The sequence below is a fragment of the Chanos chanos genome, chromosome 14, assembly GCF_902362185.1.
Source record: "Chanos chanos chromosome 14, fChaCha1.1, whole genome shotgun sequence".
Classification (NCBI taxonomy): Eukaryota; Metazoa; Chordata; class Actinopteri; order Gonorynchiformes; family Chanidae; genus Chanos; species Chanos chanos.
The window spans coordinates 6157005-6178518 of NC_044508.1; the positions used below are offsets into that span (position 1 = coordinate 6157005).

The 21514-nt window shown below is 39.8% G+C and overlaps 1 protein-coding gene across 1 annotated transcript; it reads left to right on the forward strand.

Annotated features, from left to right (window-relative positions):
- Nucleotides 1–4101: 4101 nt before the first annotated feature.
- Nucleotides 4102–13661, forward strand: rgmb (repulsive guidance molecule BMP co-receptor b). Its single transcript, XM_030791782.1, has 3 exons — nucleotides 4102–4213; nucleotides 9986–10506; nucleotides 12981–13661. Exons 1-3 carry the CDS (start codon nucleotides 4102–4104, stop codon nucleotides 13659–13661), a joined length of 1314 nt encoding a protein of 437 aa, XP_030647642.1.
- Nucleotides 13662–21514: the final 7853 nt, after the last annotated feature.

Genomic DNA, 21514 nt, shown 5'->3' on the forward strand with positions numbered 1-21514 from the left:
GGTATCAGCCCCCTAGATTAAATATCCCTTAAGCATAGAGGAAGTACAAAGGCAAGGCGAGGCAAGGCCAAAACAGCCACCAAAGAGGCTTTTGACAGCGAGCAAACAGATGGCTTAAAACGAAGAAACAAGGTCATAGGACATCGAACACACCCCCCCCACACACACACACACACACATACACCAATGCACGCCCCCACCCCCACCCCCAACTACATTCGATACGCCGAAGCATCATCTGATGTTTGCTTCACTCGTTTTAATTAAAATGGATGCTTTGGAATAGGAGCTTCCTTGTTTTTACCCGAAGGTGGTTTGGGAGGCAGTGGGTGGGTGGGTGGGTTGTGGGGGGGTGGTTAACATAAAGGCAAGGCTTTGTATTTCACTCCCCAATGAAAGGATCTTCTGTCTCCGTTACTCGATGCAAGACCAATCAAAGATAACCTGGGTTCTGATGATAACGGCAATTGTAAAGTATTAGCGACATGTAGTATCTACATGTAGATTTGATAAGTTTTTTGTGGTAAGAGGACCTGCAGGCTAGCTCACGGGTGTGAATGAGGTATTGAGTTTTCCACAATATTGAGTGACTTTTTGCACGTGTTTTGCTATGTATCTTCGTTTTATGGCTATCAAATAACCAGGGGGTCTTATCAGAGCCGCGTTCAACAAAGCGAACAATGGCTAACATTGGCTTACCTGTGCTTTTAAAAGGTGATTTAAAGAGAGTTTCCGTAATATAGGTATATCAGCGCTCACTTGGTTGATTGAAGAGAGGCAGTATAATGCTTCATTCAGGCTACTATGATTCCGCTCAACCTGGTTCCTGTTTTTTTTTTTTTTTTGACCAAAGAGCTCGACTCCTGGCTGTCTATTGTTGAGTATATTTCTTAGCCAGGCTTTTTGTTGATTCAGGTTGTTTACTGAGCTGAGTTAAGGGTGAACTTGTCAGAACCAAACCGTTTCACTGTAGGGCAAGCGTAACACCTTTGAGAAGCAGCCAACAGCACCTCCACAGACTGCACACAAGAGAGAATTACAAAGTAATAATGCAGTAATGTAGCAGATGTTCAGTCTGTTATAAGACCTGTTGTTAAAATGGACTGATCTCTTTGATGAGGGGTGGCTGAAAGAACACGTCTATCTCTCATGATGGAATGTCTCTTGCAGGGGTTCGTTTATTTTGTAACCGACACTGGGGCAGCTGAGGGGAAATCGGTCCTGCGGCCTTGATGTTTTTGCTAGGTTGGAGTGTTACAGTTGCTGGAGATGGGGACAGGATCTGTCTATGTTGCCCATGTTCACTGTTATTAGAGGCATTATCATCATATTAGTAACTACAAGCATTCAGTGGCAGAGACTAGCTGGGTGAACAATGCATCTTAAGGAGCACTGAGTAACTAACTGATTATCTGACTGACTGGATGCCCATTCTCTCCCCTATGAAGATCTGTTGGTAATATCCCCGGTTACACCTGAGTATTAAACCTTTTCACACAGAGAGCAAGCTACACTGTCATTTGCCAAGGCCACCAGAGGTCAAAAGAGCAATGGCACATTGACCTCTATTCAAATCTGACAAAGCTAGTCTCAGGTCTCACAATCCCCTTTCTCAATGACCAATCAATAAGTCATCAAGACTTGCCTGAGCAACACTCTGGGCTCCATTTTCTCCCAGCAATAAACCCTGAGCAATTAGTAAAGTAACCACAGCTCTTTAACACGAATCGCTGGTGAAGAGGCAGCATCCGTTTATAAGCAATTTGATTCGTAGTTCTTTGGGTCTCCAGGTGGTTTCAAAGCGATATGTTAAAGGGGGTTACAGCTAATTTTCCTCATCACAACATGATATATTGGGGGGGGGGGGTCATTCTGAGCTGGTTCTCTGTCACTCCAACCAGGAGAAAGATATTTTTCTATTTTGTCTCATTACAGTAGAAAGTCATTTCTGTGTTTACTTATAGTTAGAATTTACATGGTTCAGGTACATTGGAGGCTTCAAGAGGTACAGACAAAAAGCAAACAGAACATACAATCGAAACAGTCAATGTCAGGTACAGTATAGAAACAAAGAGTAAACTCACACACACACACAAACACACACACACACACACACACACACACACACACCAAAAGTAAAAAGTAAAAGGTAACCTTGCTAGCTATTTGCCATTCATGGTCAGGTATGTATGAGCTGTTTTGTTTTTTATTAAATGGAGCTTCTTCTGACCTTGAGTGATTCTCCAAGTGCTTATATTAGAACACACACAGCACTGTCTCACAGGTCTGCAGCAACTACACTATATGCAAATGACAAAAATACTGAAATTATTCTTTAGTTCATATAACACCCCGCCCACTGTCTTCCTCCCGTAGCCGAGTGTGTGTGGACCAAGGATATCAACACACGAGAAATATTCCATAGCATTAGTGTGTTTGAACGTATAGGGTAACAAATGCATTTATTTAAGGTTTCTGAATGCCTGTGATGTTCTTTTTTGGACATATCAGTACTGTTGTTGTTTTAATTTCTGTGATTTTTAGGAATGGGACTTACTGGGATTTCTAACTCTTGTGCTCCCCCTTTGGACAGTGGGAATGAGCTTTCTGTAACTTCCGAATGGTCTGAAGACCTTTAGATTCAACTCTCTCCGCAGTTTTCTTCCACAGGATTCTGAAGGAGAGGAGTGGCTTGTAAAATCTGGGGTGTTTGTGTCACATGGAAATTTACCATGAAGCACCTGACTATGTTACTACATAAGCACATTTATATATATGACTCATTCAAAATGATACCACACAGTAGTAGTATTAAAATAGGCCTATACAATTTCAGTAGGTCACAAAACACAGGCAGACAAACGCACACATATCTACACATATCTCTCTCTGCCTCTCTTTATTTGTGTGAGTGTGTGTGCGTGTGTGTGTGCATGTGTTTGTACACATATGATATATATATATATACACACACGTAAGTGTATAATTACATGTATATATGATTCTTTGTTCTGGTAATTTAGAATACAGAATGAGGGAAACATGGGGTAGAATGTTTATATTTCTTCACTTTTGCTTGCTTTGAGATACAGAATTCGGATTGTGTTTTATTTCGTTTTAAACTCATTCAAATTATGATATAAACATTGTTTTTACGTGCACTTTTAGAATGCATCACCCTATCGTCACTAATAGATCAGAAAAGACTAGAATATCAGTAATGCATAGAATCGACAGGGGCTTAAGTGTAACGAGACTGCAATGTGCATCATAAATGCTTTGAAATGGCGCGCAGTTCTGAACCTTATCTTAAACTGGGAGGGCGATAGGACACTATGGTTCAAAACATTCTTACCACAAAATGACACTTTGCCTCGTAGGCATTTTTTAATCAAACAGATTTCAAAACAACCGGTCATACCAAAAGATGCCAAGTTGTTTTAACCGTAATCTTTATATTGCATATAATCAACGTCTGCAATGCAGAGATACACTGTAAAGTTCTTATGATGTTTATTTTATTATCATTAATATTATTGGTTTTTTCCAGAAAGTGGGCAAGAGTATTCTAAGGTGTTGCTCTCCTCCCGGGAAATCCACCGCTTTAAGGGCGGCGCTCCTATTCCATATGGGCGGGGTTTCCGCTAAACTGAACGTTAGGTTGATTCTCTATCGATCAGTTGGAAAAGACAAGGCTAGATTTTCTTGCGTTGAGGAAATGCGATGTGTGCGCGTATCGGACGATTGCGGACTGCTGATTGATCTTTCCTTGTAAATAATTTCTTGTTGAGGTGACTGTCCTAAGACTGACATCGGGACAAACCCCTAATTTAACAAGAACAACAAAAGTGTCTTTTTCTCACTTGCTTCAGGAAGAACAGTTTGCGAACGGACTGAATTCTTACTTTGTTTTTTCTCTTGCTCTTTGCTACGGGCGTCTTGGTTTATCCGAAACCATTTCAAAACAGTTACGCTTCGGAAGATCCGTGGAGTGAGAGGAGAGAGTGAGAGAGTAAAGGCCCGATTTCTCGACATTGTCGCTAGTCCTCCTCTGTTTCTCCCGTGGAGTACTTGAGTCTCTCACCACCGGGACCTGGATGGATGGGCATGGGGAAAGTAGGATTTTATTACCCCGGGGCTGACCGCCTCATCTACCCATCGTCATTTCTTTTTCTTCTGTTTCTCGGCACACTCTCGTCCCTGTGCCAAATAGGTAAATGTCTCTTACTTCTTTGGCATCCTCCCCTAAGTAGGCAAATCATTCAGGGAAACCCATACAGTATAAAACATTCAAAGAAGCGTATCCCTGGAACGTAGTGTTAAAACTTCATGGTGGTTCTGTTTGAGCAGATAAAGTAAAACTCTTTATTGTCGGCTACCTCTGAAAAATAGAAATTTTTGTATAAGTACGCTGTAACAAACTTACCTATCAATTATAATTTCCTTATCGTGTGGGATAGCTGCGCTGTTGATCTAGTCAGTGTCATATTTCCTCCGCCTCGTCTCACTCGCACATACCGTAGCTAACAAACAGGGTGATGTAGCGCGTAATTTTCTCCTTATTAAGGACAGGTGGCGGCAATTAAAAAATATGGAGTAAAGTGTAAAGAAAACTGTGCTTATATAACCAAATAAATATGTGTCATGTCATTACTACTTTGGAATATCGTGGGCAACGTGGTTACTTAATCCAAACATAATGGTCATAAACCTGGACATTATTAGCTTTAGATGACAGTATCGAACGTTTATACAATTTAAGATGTATAGGTTGCATTCTCAGTAGCACGTCAAATGCAAAGTTCCCTTCCGTCTTGACGTTTGCTGACATGTGAGGGAGGGAGGAAGGAAGAGGGGGGGTGGAAACGATCAAAATTCCTTAAATCCTTGAAAAATGATGGGAGTTCGTGATTCCAGAAAGTTTTCATAGTACTTAAGTTTTCGCTCACTGTGGGGGAAAAATATACGTTTATGACACAGGCCAGTGCATGATCATTGTAGCGGTCCCGTCAGTGAAGACGTGTCTACTAGATCTCGTTCCTCAAACTAGAGCAGGGCTTGGCTTGTGAATAGGTGTCTTTTAATACCGCACATTTGGTGCCCTGTTCTAGCTTGGACCCCGGACAGCTGCTCCACTTTGGGTGTCCTGGCCGGAATGTGTTCAAGGCCATTATGAATTAATGAAAGAAGGATTGCCGCCGGGTGTCCGTTTAGCAGTCACACCTTCATAATTAATTTAACACGAATCCTCCAGCGTTTGGCAAAGCACCTTTCAATATTCCTCCAAGATGAAGCAGAGATTTCTGAACAACGGCTGAAGAGCCGTTTTGTCGTGAAATTGTGTGGATTTTAAATGTTGAATGTAGAGGCATGATTTTTGTCTGATTCGAGAAATGATATAATACAAGGGTCAATGTTTTAACTTTTTTAAAAATTGTGCTTTAATTAGTTCGTGTGCAGTATGTTTTATGTTGTGAGGTGAGAGACCAAGTTGCTTTTGATGAAATGTAAAGCTACGTTTAATGGCGAAGTGGTTGCTTCAAACACCGAGGCACTGTTAAAGAATAAGTTTGGTTCAGCGTTCTGTGTCAGCCAGTGCATTTCCAACAATGCAGTGTCTGTTTTGTGATTTTGGATAGTTTTAGATATGAAGTAAAGTGAGCAGAAGCATCTGTTTCACTTATCTTATCTTCTATCTAAATGTCTTTGTTTTGAGCAATTCAGAAGGACCTGAATGTTCACTTGGCTTTACTCTCCAAGACCACTTGGAAAAAAAAAGAAGTGAATGAGCATTTGTATTGTATTCTAATGAAATATGCATGAAATGTCCATGATTTTATCAGACATAATGCTTTCTTCTGCTCTCCTCTGTAGAACAGTGTTTGGAAACCTTTTGTTTCAAAAGACTATAGCATTCGATCCAACAACAACCAGTTACTGATTCAAATTTTAAACAGGGGAGCCAGCCGCAAAAGGAATTTTAGATTCCACATAAGCCGCTGTGTTTTTATTACAAGTGTTGTTGCATCTCTTTTTTATAATCTACAAAACCAGTCCAGTTTCAGTGTCTTTTCTGTAAATGTGGATCTCATTCAAAGCATATGTATTTTTCTACTGTGTTCTTTGACAAATTGCTGCCATGTTAAGATGGGTCACAAAACCTTCGTGAAGTTAAGGGTTGGAGATGCCATTCAGATATAGGAGCTTGTTAAAAAAAAAAAGAGAGAGAGGAAAGAAAAAAGAAAAAAAAAAGCCCCCAGTTCTTGTCTACTCTTCGGCTCTTCAGTTGTTAACATTCACTCCTGGAGAAGGGCGTGGGGCTTGTTGACCTCTTTGCCCCGGCCAAATTCCACATCTTGAAATTTCACTCCGTCACACCGACCAGGGCCCCTTCTGAAGCGGAGAGCTGCCCCTCTCAAACGACCACCCTGAGAAAATATTTCCAACTACTTAATTGCAACAAGGGCTTGCTGTATGTGTGTGTGTGTGTGTGTGTGCTCCCCTAACGAAACATGTTACTCCCAGAGGAAGAAAACACAGATAAAACTTGCCTGTAAATCAAGTACCTCATTTGAATTTATAAGGTTTTTATTATCTGTTTTATTTTAGAATCTTAGCAGAGAAATTGGAGTGGTGTAATAAGAACATTGTTCTTCTTTAACCCTTAAATCATTGTAAATATTATGACATTAAAGTTGCAATTACATTTTTGAGGACCCCAAAGTATCAGATAAACATCATTATACCTCTCTAAAAGTTAATAGTTCTAAACTTTATAGCTGAAACAGATTTTTTGAATTTACATCGGTAAGTGTTTTGTTTGTTTGTTTTTTTGTATGTTTGTAAGATTTTTTTTAAAAATGTTTTAAGAGTACCTTATCTCTAAGTGTTTTTATTGATGCGTTTTAAGATAAGTATTTAAGAGGTGAATATGTTCTTCTCGTCTGTTTTTATTTGTGTTGTTTTCATTTTGGTAATGGACTGAGTAATTTTCTTCTTAGTGAGAACAAATGAGAATGTCCTTCATGCTGAGGCTGCAGCAGTCTGCGAATTCAGTCTGATCATGTCAGGTCTGCGTCGATGATGAGCCCGTCTGAATTTTATCTGGAAGATCAAGTTTCATAGGGTTGGAAATAGTTAAACAATTCCGTCTCCACATTCGTTTCTGTAGGATTTTTGGTTACTTCTTGGTTGTAACAGTTATGTGGGCGTTTACCAAGTTGAAGTATTGCGTCACTATCTGACGGTGAATTGAGAAATTCTAACACTGCATGTCATAGTCTGAGTGGTGCATCCTTTGCTGCTGACAGAAGAGCTTCTGCTGCCCCCAACTGGGAGACCCTTTGGAAATGAAAAAAGAAGCTTTTTATAGGCCACTTCATACTATATGAATATAATCAACTGCAAACAAAATTGGGCCTTTTCTGTGCGGTGTCTCTTCTCTTATCAAACATCTCTCCTCTGTTATTGTTGCTTAGCTTTAACCGTGGATCCAATTGCGCTGGTCTCCTACAACAAGGAGGGTGTTTTTTTGTTTTTTTTTTCCTCAGATTGTAGTGTCAGATGATCGTCTAATTGTATTTCAGCTAGCCTAACAGCGAAAAACAGCCTATGTTCATGATTGGCGAGAATTCAATTACAGTGGATTTTTTTTTTTTTTTTTTTTTGACACAGAAAACCCTTGGTCATTTATGCCAGCCTGTGTAAACGGCTGTGCGCTGGGTTTGGCCCTGCTCACACATGCTGGTGATAAAAAAAAAAAGAAAAAAGTGCTGGAGAGCACATGGGTATAGTGAGCAGAGAGGTCACACAGGACTGACTGTGACTCTGTGAAAAGCTCCTCTGTTTTCAGGCCTGGACATGGGGCATACCTGCTTAATGCAGTTTCATCTGCAGCTGACACTCCCGTCATCTTCCAACCATGCTTATCTACCTCACAGACAGAACGACAGCACAGAGAGAGAGAGAGAGAGAGAGAGAGAGATATACAGATAGATAGATGATCCCCAACATTTGTCTTATAGAGTAGGCCCTTTTTGGTTTTGACTGAGCACTGTAAAAAAAAAACTCACTTATATTAGCTATAGTTGTTCAAAACTTGAATTTAGAAAATGTGCAATATACTGCTTTGTGTCAAGTAGACAGAAGTTTAAGTAGACCTAACTGTTTTGCATTTTACAGTTTATGTTCTGTTTCGCTGTATTTGTTTGACATATTTTATACCAGTGATCACAACATTACTTTATGCTGTTAGTATTTAAGTTTGTATTTTAAAGCTATGCCTCTTGAACAGTTCCTTTTGCACATGAAACGTAAGGACTAGATAGACACTGAAACACATTGACAAGTACAACAAAGATGATTGCCCACCGTGACTAAGGTGTAACCTCAACCATTTTCTTTCTGTACCACAAAATGGTATAGTCAGCAAGAGGCTGTGTAATCAGGCCTGCAGGATGCATTAAAACACGCTTTGTCATGCTTCCATTCCATGCTGAATGCAGTTAAAAGAAAAAAAAAAAAAAAAAACACAACAGCTATGGTTGAATGAGTTGTCAGTGGCAGGCGGTACATCATCAGATAATCAAATCAGATGTATTTGAATCTGTGGTGGTTGCCGTTATTGGCAGCTCTGGGAGAAATGGGTGGCCTTCGCTGTGAGGCAGAGAGTCATTAAACGTGTGTTAATGGAGAAGGCTAGGCCTTGCTATCAGATTATGGAGCTGCTCTCCGAGCTAATCAAATTGGTCCACACTTTCTGCTGAGGCATTGTGGCTTAGTGCTCTGGGTTGGGAGTGTCTTCTTTCTCAGTAAAACAACAGTGTTTCCTGACGCTCATTACTGATGGATGTTATGAATGATTGTTGATTTTTTTTTTCCCCCTGATAAAGAGAGATATATGTCATGATGTAGCATTACAGTGTTTCGAACCAAGACAAGTATGTCAAACATATTTGCAAATTTACAGAAAATGTACAAAAAAGTATTTACAAAAATACTTTGGCTGGTGTTTTATGTATCTAAATGCACTAGTATTTTATGTTATGCATAAACATGGCTAATTTACACTAGACAGAACCAGTCAGCATGAACGTAGTTCATTTAACTGAGTGCAAATCTGTGGCCACGCCCACCGAAGGATCGGGTTTATCAAAGATCATCACCAGAAGGCATGCAAATGGCCCAGAGCACTGATAGAACACTTATGGAGGTTGACTAGCGTAACCATATGGGCAGTTTAATCCTGCTGAATGAACTAATTCAATGGTCTGTCTGCTAGGTAGGTTTTAACAATGAACTTTCCTCAGATATTGCTTGTTTATCTTGCTCTTGACAGTTAAAATAAAAAAAAAAGAAGCCGCCATTGTCACAGGTCTTTGAGGTGTCTGTTTTATGTGGTTTTACAGGGGCTATAAATGTAAGTTCCTTTGGAGATAAGAGGAAGTTTCTCACACTTGATGACCTTACTTAGAGTGTCTTTGTTTTCACAACCTGCTGTATTTCAACCCTGTTATGGCACAACTTGCTGTTTTTCAACGCTGTTATGTATCCTGACCTTGGGAATTGCCTTATTGTACCACTACTTGACATTTTTGACTGTCTCAATATCAGTGATGTGAACTAAAAACACTCTTGACCCACTTTTCTGCTTGGTGAGCCTAATAACTGTATATTTCCACGTTTTCCAATGTGCCACTTTTCTATACACTGCATTCATTTATTAAGTGGTTATGAACTCGTCACTTAGCCTGAAAGTTCATAATTCCAGAAGAATGTATAAATTTCCTGTCAACAGCGTATAATCTCTAATTTAACACAATGGGAAGAACATCCCACGTAATGTGCGATTGGAACTCTGTGTAGGTCGATTCGACCTGATTTTGATCAAAAATCGTGGAAAATCGCATCGGTTCCTCCGTTCCCCTACAGGTTGGCAATGAAAAAATCCATAAGGCTAACCTGTTTCTCTGTTTGGCTTCCTTAGGTCACAGTCAGGTGCATACACCACAGTGCCGCATCCAGAAGTGCACCACCGATTTTGTTTCGCTCACTTCCCACCTGAACCCGTCTGTGGATGGCTTCGACGCGGAATTCTGCAAGGCCCTCCGCGCCTACTCCGCGTGTACCCAGCGTACCGCCAAGAGCTGCCGTGGCAACCTGGTCTTCCACTCGGCCGTGCTGGGTATCAGCGACCTCATGAGCCAGAGGAATTGCTCCAAGGACGGACCCACCTCCTCCACCCACCCAGAGACCACCGTAGAGCCCTGTAACTACCACAGCCGCCATCACAGCCCCCGCCCGGGTTCCCCGGGATCGCCCGAGCACGTCCGGCCAACGTACCTTTTCTGTGGTCTCTTCGGAGACCCCCACCTCAGGACATTTAGGGATCATTTTCAGACCTGCAAGGTCGAGGGTGCGTGGCCCCTCATTGACAACAATTACCTGTCTGTTCAGGTCACAAATGTACCTGTGGTGATTGGATCCAGTGCCACAGCAACCAATAAGGTGAGTAATCTAGTGTAGGTGCCTCTTGATTGACTCTAATGTTCCCTGAAATATAATTTCGTTTTATTCATGTTGTTTGTCAGTGAGATGATGCATGTTTCCGTATGTAAATCACACATACGTTTCTTATTGAATTCTGAAACCACTCAGATGGTCTTTAACTGGCGTGTAAAAGTGTTTTGAGAGGTCACAAGATGTCCTGAAACGTTCTGACACCTTCGTGAGAGGTTAATCTCTTTTCACTTCACCTGCCCTGTATAATTCTTCCTTAAATGACACATCTGCTGTCCAGATATATTGGTAGAGGTGAACTTTTTAAGAAGTTTGTCAAGATTCTTAGGAGACTGGTGGTGATGGTGTGGTTTTATACAACATATGGAGTGTTATGGCATATATCTTTTGTTCTTTTCAGAAGGTGCAGTGGGAAAACCTATTTTAATGGAGGATATGAATGTTCAGTAACAAGGCTTGAGTGTATTGCAGGAGCAGCTTTTCCTGCTCAATGACTTTAACATTGTTATGCGTCCATAACTTTGTTTCATTATTTCTATTTTTGCTATCGGCAATGCGTCTGATATCACTTTAAAAGCCCAATTAGTAAGACTGCTTTTCTCCTTGTCACGCATAATTAAATCCTGAAAAGGTTTGAACTTTTTAAACTTTTTTTTTTCCATTCTCTTCTTTCAAAACACCAGTTTCCCCACTTCTTCTTTCTTGTCTTTCTTTTTTGCATTCCATTCATACAGATTCTTTACTGTCAAACCTGATTAATGTTTTTATTATATTCATATTTAAAGAAAAGAAAAAAAGACGTGTTTCGTGCTAACACGTTATTTAGATAAGGCGTTATCAGCTCGAGGCCTAGATGACAGATAAGCGCCGTCTCAACCCTGACCACACACTCACAGGTGCGAGCTGAACAAAGCAAAACGCAGAGGTCTTGTGACTCACACTTGTGACTAACGCCTCCGTGAAATTCTAATTCCATTAATGACCAGATATAGCCCAGGCAGTGGCATACCCAAAATGAAATGGGTGTGAAAGAAGCTTCTGTTTTCTGTTTTTCAAGTCCAGGGCAGAGGACTTCTCTCACACAAGCCATGCCATTGTACAATGGTTCCTAAAAAGGGTAATGCCAAATGTTGATAGCTCTTCACTACGCGCCAGTTGATAATGGCTTTAATAAAACCCAGTCCAAAGAAAGGTGTGATAAATCCTCACAATGTGAGTGATACGCTTCACAAAGAAGCTTTACCATAGTTTAGAGTATTTTAAAATACTCCTCTGCAGTTTTTGTTGTTGTTGTTGTTGTTTCGGTGAATTTTAGCAGTTAAACTCATCTGAGCTTAGATGATTATTTTAATGAAGGGCTAGTTCTGATGCTAATTATGTCTTGTTTGACCTTATGACCTCCTGTGGCGGAGGAGTGCTATTAAGCATTAGCATGTAATTATTAGCACAGGCTGTTGAACTTAGGCCTTTTCAGCTGGTCCTCTTAATGGTTCTCTAGTCATTTTTCATCCATGTCATGTGTACAAAGCTAGCATTCATCGTCAGCTAATGTAACACCAGACTTCTTGTTAGCCAGCTGGACTCTCCTCCATTTTAGTGTTACTTTCTTGCACAATTTTTGGCCATATGTTGAGTAAGTTTTTGTATTTTGTTTTTAAAGATATTTTAAGTGAAGAATGCATGTCAGCATGGGTAAACCTGCTATTCTTAAGTAAACTGGGGGTGTAATCATAGCTTTTGTTTTACATCAGAATTTTGGGTAAATCAGTGGTTGTGTGGGTTTTAGGCTATGGTTAGGACTGAAATATTTGATAAATAAAATGTTCCTGTATATATATATATATATATATATATATATATATATATATATATATATATAAATATATATAAAAAGACTTACACACTTTGAAGGTGTGAATATCAAATATTTGTTTAAACTTTTAGAGTTGGATTTGATTCATGTAATGGACACATAGGTAATTCAGAAAAATCATGGTTTACTGAACAGTAGTTCTCATTATTCACAGTTTGTGAAGTAACAATGAAATACATTGTGGTGTGAATAATGTTGGGTCTGGTTTGAGGCGTTGTGTTGTGAAGGTTGACCTAGTTTCAGGTGTGTCTAATAAACATGTATTTTTCTTCTTTTCTGAACTCCCATAGCAAATTAATGGTAGTTCTAATACCACTTAGTACACATAGTCTCACCAGATATATCTATACAGACATTACACTCTACCTCTAGATGTGAAAGTTCTTTTACGGCAGACATAAGAGAGAGGGCTGTCTTCATCCTTCCTCCATCTTGTTGCTGTTGTATCTTCAGAACTGTGTCCTGATGAAACTGAAATTGAGATTCTACATTCTTCCGAAGTTATATTTTGTACTAACGTATCTATGTGCAAGGACTGGATAAGGATGCAGTCTGAAACCAAAATCATCCCTGTCTGTTTTGCCCTCAGATTACGATAATCTTCAAACCGTACCAGGATTGCACTGATCAGAAAGTGTACCAGGCCGTGAGCGATGACCTGCCTGCGGCCTTCGTGGACGGCACCGTCATCGGGGGGGACAGCGAGACCCGCAGCCTGTGGATCTTGGAGAAATCGGCGGGGCGCCACGTGGAAATCCACGCCGCCTACATCGGCGTCACCATCATCGTACGTCAGCCGGGCCGCTACCTGACGCTGGCCGTCCGCATGCCCGAGGAACTCGCCATGGCCTTCGACGAGTCGCAAGACCTCCAGCTCTGCATGAACGGATGCCCCACCATGGAACGCATCGACCAGGAGGGACACCTTCAGCTGCCCGTTCTGGGCCTCCAGCAAGCCAGCATCCAGCAGCAGTCCCGGACGAACCCCGGGCACCAGCGCGCGGGCTTCAGCCTGGAGGGCGCCATGGCCAAGTGTCGCGAACAGTTGGAAGTGAAAGACATTTACTTCCACTCGTGCGTGTTTGACCTCCTGACCACCGGGGACGTTAACTTCACCTCCGCCGCTTATAACGCCCTCAAAGACATGGAAGCTCTTCATCCCAAGAGGGAACGCTGGCACATTTTCCCACGCTCAAACGCTGGATCCGTATCCGTACCGTCGCTTTTGAGCGTGCTGTTACTTCTCGGTCTCGTCCTCGAGCTTTTGTGATGTGTGTGTGGCTGTGACTTTTTTTTTTTTTTTTTTTTAATTTTTTTGGAAAAAAAAAAGACAAAAAAAAAAAGAAAAAAAACCCAAGACTGACAACAAAAAACAAACAAACAAACAAACAAACAAACAAACAAGAGGGGGTGTCTGTATATACTCTAGAAAAGATTGCAAGAAACCCCAGGGACTAAGACTGTAAAATTCCCCAGGGTGTAAAACTCGCGTACATGTCATTTTCAGACGAGCTGGGAGTAGTAGTATTTTTTGCGTGTGTGTGAATATTTGTGAGTGTGTATGCTTGTGTGTGTGTGTGTGTGGTTTTTTTTTTGTTTTGTTTTTTTTTTTTTAAAAAAGAACCTCGAACGGGGACATTTAACAGAAGCACTTTATTTTATTTGTTTTTTTATGTTGCAACTACGTAACAGTGTTGCCTGGAACCAGAGCTTGGTTAGCTAGTTTTCTTGGTACTTTCTTCAGCGCTTTTCTTTGTCCTTGTTCCGTTTCTATTTGATCTGTATATACTATGGATGGTACGTTCCTCATCACTTTGGTCCATTGTAACTTGTTTCAACCGGCTTTTATGATAGTGCAATTGTACAGTGTTTGCTTTGGAGAGGTGAAGAGAAGGCTCACAATGAAACAAAAACACTTTCACGTTATCTCTCTGTAAATCAGTTCATATTTATAATCCTGTTCCTGGTACTATTAGTTCACCTGTATACAACTATAGATAAAAAAAAAAGAGAGAGATGTAGGGTTAAGTCTGTCCGCCCCCTACAAATTTTAAGACAAAGTGTCTTTGTTTTCTGTTAAGTGACAATCAGAATGGTACTAACTCAGTCATCTGTGCATTGTATACAATGCACAGTTATTGCTTGAGCAGGTACTGCTCTCTTGCGCCAAAAAAAAAAAAAAAAACAACAAAAAAAACGCCATAATTCCTGAGATACTTTAGATGAAGTATTTCTTTTTGCAGACAGGTTTTTGAGACAAGGAATGCACCTCAAATTCTTTTAATTATGACTGGTTTTCCATGATGAAATTCCCATGACCACAAGAAGAATTTTCCCATCATCCTCCACAATCTTTAACCTTGGAGAGACAACAATAAATGCACTAAAAAAAAAGGGAGGCAAAAACAGTCTTTGGAACACAGATCTGAGTAGTGTGTGTGTGTGTGTGTGTGAGAGAGAGAGAGAATGTGTGTGAGAGAGAGAGGAGCAAGCCCTCCCAATTTCACAGTTTTATGTGTATAGTTCACAAAAAGTAGTGCTTTATAGCTGAAAAAATATAAATGTATTCTTATACATAATTCTTGTATTCAGTGAATGGAAGCTGTGCTTTGGACTCTGTTATTTTGTCCCATATGGAACTATAATTAGACTACCAGCTTCGTTTGCCGTGTCATGAGTGAGATGAAATATTTAACACACGTGTGTGCTATTCTCACTCACATAACTGAAAAGCAACAGTCTTTGAACCTTAACTGTCTGTTAAGGCAAGTCACTTGTCTGACATACTACAAAATCATCATGTCCAAATTTATGTGAGGGGCTTGTATCTTTCTCTCCACAAAATGAATCTCCACAAATTTGAGGTCTTACCTGTCAGCTTTGCTTTGTCTCCAAACCACACTGGCTGTCACATTTAGCACATAATGCGTACCGTTAGAGTTCGTGTTTTGTTTCAACCAAAGATGTTAACTCTGATGTCACCGGAGAGCCAACTGCATATCAGCAAAATGTATGGCATCGCTAATATGAACAAACCTAGACATCGCAGTCGAGATGCAGCTGAACTCTCTGACCTCTTCCAAGGATTTCATTGATTTAGTGAACTTTGTCTGACCTTTTCAAAAATATCAGATGTCTTAACCTTCATAAAATGCTTACATAACACCCCCCCCCCCCCCCCCCCGACATAGGCTACAAATGATTTTGGGGTGATCCTTCAGTCTTATTTTCATACAGTTTGCCGCATAATCATCATCAGCAATCTTCTTATTGGTTGCATACTGCATAGAAGATCTTTTTTTTTTTTAACTCTAAATGTAATTGGTCACAATGGAATTATATTCGGAACCCAAATAGATGTTGTTTTTCAGTTATGCATTTCATCAAGGAAGCGGACCGAAACTCACTACTTAAATGTGAATGAAGTCTCCTTCCTTAGAGTCATTACTTATATTTCATTTTCTGAACTTTAATATCTTGACAGGAAAACTCTTTGTATTCATGCCTGACAGAGGCTTGTAGATGACACGTGGTTTGAAGTTGGTTTGAATATAGGTGAAGTTTGTTAAAACCGAGTGCTGATGCTCTCTGTTGAAGGAAACATTTCACATTTCTACTCACTGTTGTCGCTGTTGTCTTTAGCATTGTGGAGTATGACATTTGCTTTCTTCTACGTCTTTCATTGATACTGAAAATGACAAAACGCTACAGTCGTCAAGTGCAACTAACATGGTAGCCCACTTTAACACCCCCTCCCAGCCCCCCCATTTTTATACCATTTTGCATTTTTTAAAAGAAGAAAAACTTGCTACTGTAGATTCTTGTGTTTTTTGTAACTACTGCCAGTGCTGAAGAGCTGCTACCATACTGTGACAAATGTAATAATAGATTGTATTTAGAACACTGGGAGATTCAAAGGCGTTGATTGGCTGAACCATAGATGGGCTAGTATTTCATTGGAAGATGGGATATTTAAAACCATAACAAGGTCTCAGTGCAATTAATTGCAAAAATAAGCCTTCATCCTATGTTTTTTGGGGGTTTTGTTTTGGTTTGTTTGGTTTTCTAAACATTTAGATTCTTTCCCTTGCTTTACGTCGCATTTGACCTTGTGATCTCTTTTTGTTGTGAATGAATATCTGTTTTTGTGACTGAGAGTGACTGCTCAATGTTTATACTTAAATTATTTATGAATATAGTATCTTGTTAGGAAAGTAAGCTTCATATTCTTGCTGTTGGAAAAAAAAAATGTTTCAGACGTGATTGTACTGCCACCTAGTGGTCCACCATTGTTACATCATCAGTGTTTTAGTATTGTACTGGATTCAGTGAAGAAAAGTGGAAAAACGGGAGTAAGTGTGTTTTATTTAAAACAATAAATGAAAATAATGAAATGTGGACGGGTCTAATGTGTAATTATTTTGCATAAAAACTCTGCTTACACTCATTTTTAGGTCATTTGTTTGAAGAAAAAACAAATCCTCCTCCCTCTTGTCTTTTTTATTATGTATGTATGTATGTATTTAGTTATTTGATTACTAATCAATTATTTTATTGCTGGAAAGAGGAAATGTTAAAAAAAAAACTATTTACCATGGCCACTCTTTCCTGTTACGATTAAAAATAACAGAAAAGCACAAACAAATATGTGAAACAGATATGAAATCAGAAATACACGAGAATGACATAAATTAGTAAGTGAAAAAAATCTCTTTTCTGGATGCATCCACCAGACCATATCCCTGTTTTTTTTTTACAGACTGGGATTTCGAGTTTGTTCTGTTTAGCTGTGGGATGAGCACTGTTGAATTTTGCTTGAGATCCTTCCAGTAAAAATAAGATGTCTCTAGATTGAAGTCTAGACCTTTAGAGCTGGATAAAACCAGGTTGAGTTTAGAAAGGTTTTCTCGGTGGCTGTCAGACCAGCCCTGGAAATGTGTTCCTACGTGTTAGAGAGAGTGACAGTGCTTTTTTTAATACCCGTTTAATAGCTGTGCCACTGTCATAAAAAAATGAATGCTTCAAAACACTAGAACCCTTCAAAGCTTTAGCAGTTTACTTCTTATCTTTCATTGACAGGTATGAGGGAAGATCTTTTATTTCGGGTGTAAAAAAAAAACAAAAAGAAGGCATAAAATGAATGAATATTCAATGAATTCCAAAGCAATACGTAAAAAGGGATTCACAGAGTTTATGATCGCCCCCCCATTGTGAAAAAACTCTAATACTCCTTATGTTTAGATAACAAACAAATTTTTAAAAAAAAACAGCTCATACAATAGAGTTCATCAGAATTCGTTAGAATTTTTCACGTCAGCATTAAGACACACTTTCATTTTTTTTTAATAAAACAAGAAAGAAGATGAAGGCATATGAGTAGTAATGTGGATGGCAAAGACTTTGAATAGAGGTCATAATGTATTAGCCTTATGCATGCACTATTTGTCATAAATTATAAGTTCATTTTGCTTGTAAAAAAAAAAGAAAAAAAACAACCAATTTTGAGGTCATATGTAGAGTGAGCCTGTGTCCTTGTGGCCCACATAAACACAGGTGTTACCTTCTCACTTCAAGAACATTTGAATCCACCAGTGGCTTCTGGGTAACAAGAATCATACCTCTCATTCGATTGGCCTGCCAGCCAGACGTTGCGTAAACATAACGTAACCTAATAACTTCAAGGTTCAACTGAAAGCCAAGCCAGTTGTCTGCTAGACATATAAAACTGGTTTCAGGGTCATGGCTAAAGCTGTAATAATATGGTGTAATGCATCTGTTTTGTTCAGATAGCTTTGGGTCAGGTTGTGATCAGATACTGCAGTGTTCCCACAACATATACACCAGGCACCTGTGCCTCACAGCCAGTTTGTGGTCAGCCTATCAGATGAGAGCGTTTTCAAAAGAGCCCAAACTTTCTCTGAACACAGAGCTACTTTTCAGTCACCGGCTTGCAACTGTAGTATGTGCAGAACTGTAGGACATCCAAGCGAAAACTGCCTTTCTCTTCAGAGGTTTCACTCAACTGCAAACGTGTCCCGTTCTGTAAGAGACGGACGCAACAGGACAACGGCACGGTCTAAAATTCAGGATCTGTTTTATGGAGCTGATGAGAAGAATGAACTTTCTGGGTATTCAGTACAACAGAGAATTATTTCTTAGCAATCGTAACATGCAAAAATCACAAGAAATTTGAAGAGGAATAGCTTACCATTTTATGACAGCTCGAGCTGTCATTAAGACGTTAAAAACCGTCATCTTGAGGAGTAATATTCTGAGACCCATGATTTCAACATGACGAGTTTGATCTCGAATAGCTGAGAAAGAGACATATATTAACAGGCACCAATTAACAGTCAGAACATAAAGGGACATTCGCTATTAGTAACATTTCAAAACTGAGCAGTGGCGGTAGATGTGGCTGTTAAAGAAAAAAAAGTTTCAGTATGAACCAATATCTATCTATCTATACACACACACACAAATATATATATATATATACACAAACACACACACACACACACACACACACACACACACACACACACACACACACACACATATATATTTAAGTTTACCTTCAGATATGCTCCTATGTCGAATAAAACAGGTGTTGTCCTCGTCCCTATCTGAAAACAAACATAAAATTAGAGCTTAATCTACTAATAATAAACATTTTCATGAAAACATTCGATTTTTTTTTTAATGAATACAGTCTTTGAATAGAAGAACATACTTCTCCAAGGGAAACTCCTCTCCTTTGGAAATTCAGCGTAGTGTCTCTGGGTCACTTTGGCCAAACGTCTATGACTCACAAAACACATGTAAGAGTTCCAGTCATCAGTGGCCACAGATATGACAGACATTGCGCTTAGGGTTCCGTTCTCTCCTCTCATCACGTTATAGGTGCCAGGCTGAGATCCGAAGGCCCGGCCAGACAGCCAAGACACCTGAAACTCCCCATTCACGAAGTCGCTGACCACACACACAAGAATGGTCAGACCTCCTCTTTCCATGGGCAAGTGGACAGGAGGGGACAGTGTGGCATAGAGCCCAGCTGCCACATGCACTGTGCAGAGAGTACAGTCAAGAAACATGCTGTTAAACTGAATGAGCATTTAACAGGTTAAAAATAATTCATACAAGTATGTGCATGTATAATTTACGATACTTAAAATCATACTTGTTACTGTTTGCAAACACAAAAATACGTTTATTTATGCACCTTTCACATCTCGTTCAGTAATCACAAAGTGTATAAGAGTGTAAACACAACCAGCAACAAAAACAAATCACAAAGAAAACAGATGAATATATGCCAAATTCACCACATTATCATAATTTTCATCAGCGGTCCAAAGCATCTAAAGTCTCTTTGACAAGCGCGTCGCTATGAGCAGATACGCGTTACCCTACACTTACATGTGGTGAGGTAGATGGAAAGGAGAGCGAAGATCATGCTGTTGCGCTCTGTGAAGTTTAATGAGCCGAACGGATTCAACGCTGCGGATTATCTGCTTTAAGTCACATGACTTCACACCCGCCGCGGAATTTTTCCACCGTGTTCAAACTCCCAGGGGCACCGCGCCAAACCACACATAGTGCCATATTTACAAGAGGAGAGGTATCAGTCCTCTACTGTACACTTATTATAGTCTGGCACCGGCTTCAGACCGTTTTGGAAAAATATTTTTAAAGTACCAATGACACAGATTTTCCCTCTAGTAGACCTTGGCTGTTCGTTTTTGCAGAAGCCTTATTCTGTTTTGTTATGATCGATGAACCAGTCAATCAGGGAAAAAAGTGATGTTTTAATTAATATACTGATTGCAAAGTTAAAATAAGCAAATATATGAATAAAGCAAAGATTGGGTAGAATGTTGAGTTCTCTGAAATACTTGGAAATGTGTGGCACACCTGCTTTTTTCACCAGGTTTTTTTGTGGTGAGAAATCGATGATATCAGCACCAGCCACAAGAAGACATGAAAACGGCTGCGCACCTGAACAAAGCAGAATTGTTCATTTACAGTCCATGGTTTGGCTGTTTCAGCATTAACAAAAGGTAGGCTATTTGATGACATGTTTTAACATGAGTCAAAAGGGTGTTTCTGTTCCAGAGCCTTACTCGAATCAACATACTGTTTCAAAAGTTAAGAAATAAAGAATGACAGGCCGCTTGTCGTTTGCAGTGTTTGGAAAGACTCTAAGAAACAGAGGTTTAGTAATCTTTTCTATTTCTCTTTTCCCCCCATAGGTTCCTCCAGATTGCCCGCGCTTGTATTTGCACACATAAAACGTTAAAACATTCAAAAGCCATCTACTTTGCTCAACCAGTCAACGTGTTCTGTTACACAACAGGAGCTGACTAGAAAACAAAAACATGCCATTCCATTAAATCCTATCCTTAAATGACCCTGCTCGATTCTAATTTAACTCGCTGCCTGCTCTTGTTGTCCTTTTGTTCCGTGTCTTTTTTGTGCCCTCTGTTTAATTCCGCTGTCATTTGAACACAACACAGGGAGGCAGCGTAGCAGCTGCAGTACACCGAGGAATTATGGGTCGGACACATGAAAGGGAAAATGAAAGCTGACAACAGAAACGACAATGATGCAGCCGAATTTTAGGTAACGATCCAACCTTCCAGTTATGGCAGGATGAAATTTAAACAAGTTTGCTGTTACACTAAACGGTTTGTCGGTTAATACGTTGTAGTCAATCGAATGACTGCTATGTTGGTGACATTCTGAAGGGTAGACATAGTTTTGAGTCAATCTGTAATCAGTCATTGTAAATCTCTCTGTAGTAACGTCTCGTCTCTGTGTTAGCCGTGTCACATTACACGTGATGAGATGTGCTGTGTTGATTCTGAGCCCACCATAGAGAAGCATGCAGTCCGGTCTCTGTCTTTGCTAAGCTGTTTTATAAACATTGTTGCTGTATTTATGTGCGGACTCTCTGTGCTTAATGTATTGTGTGTCTCCATAAATTTCGTTTGCTCTTGCTAACCTATTGCTCAAAGCTTAACGATACTTTGTATCATGCAGTTTTTTTTCCCAAAAGTTGTGCAGTAATCATAAATAGGGCAACATTTACGTAATGCTAAAGATGTAACAGCTTTTTTTTTT

What these genes read in the sequence shown, in the direction of transcription:
- rgmb (XM_030791782.1), top strand. Translation starts at nt 4,102, where the DNA reads ATGGGCATGGGGAAAGTAGGATTTTATTACCCCGGGGCTGACCGCCTC. An exon ending in CTCGTCCCTGTGCCAAATAG is followed by an intron (nt 4,214 to 9,985) that starts GTAAATGTCTCT and finishes TGGCTTCCTTAG; the next exon opens with GTCACAGTCAGGTGCATACA. An exon ending in GTGCCACAGCAACCAATAAG is followed by an intron (nt 10,507 to 12,980) that starts GTGAGTAATCTA and finishes TTTTGCCCTCAG; the next exon opens with ATTACGATAATCTTCAAACC.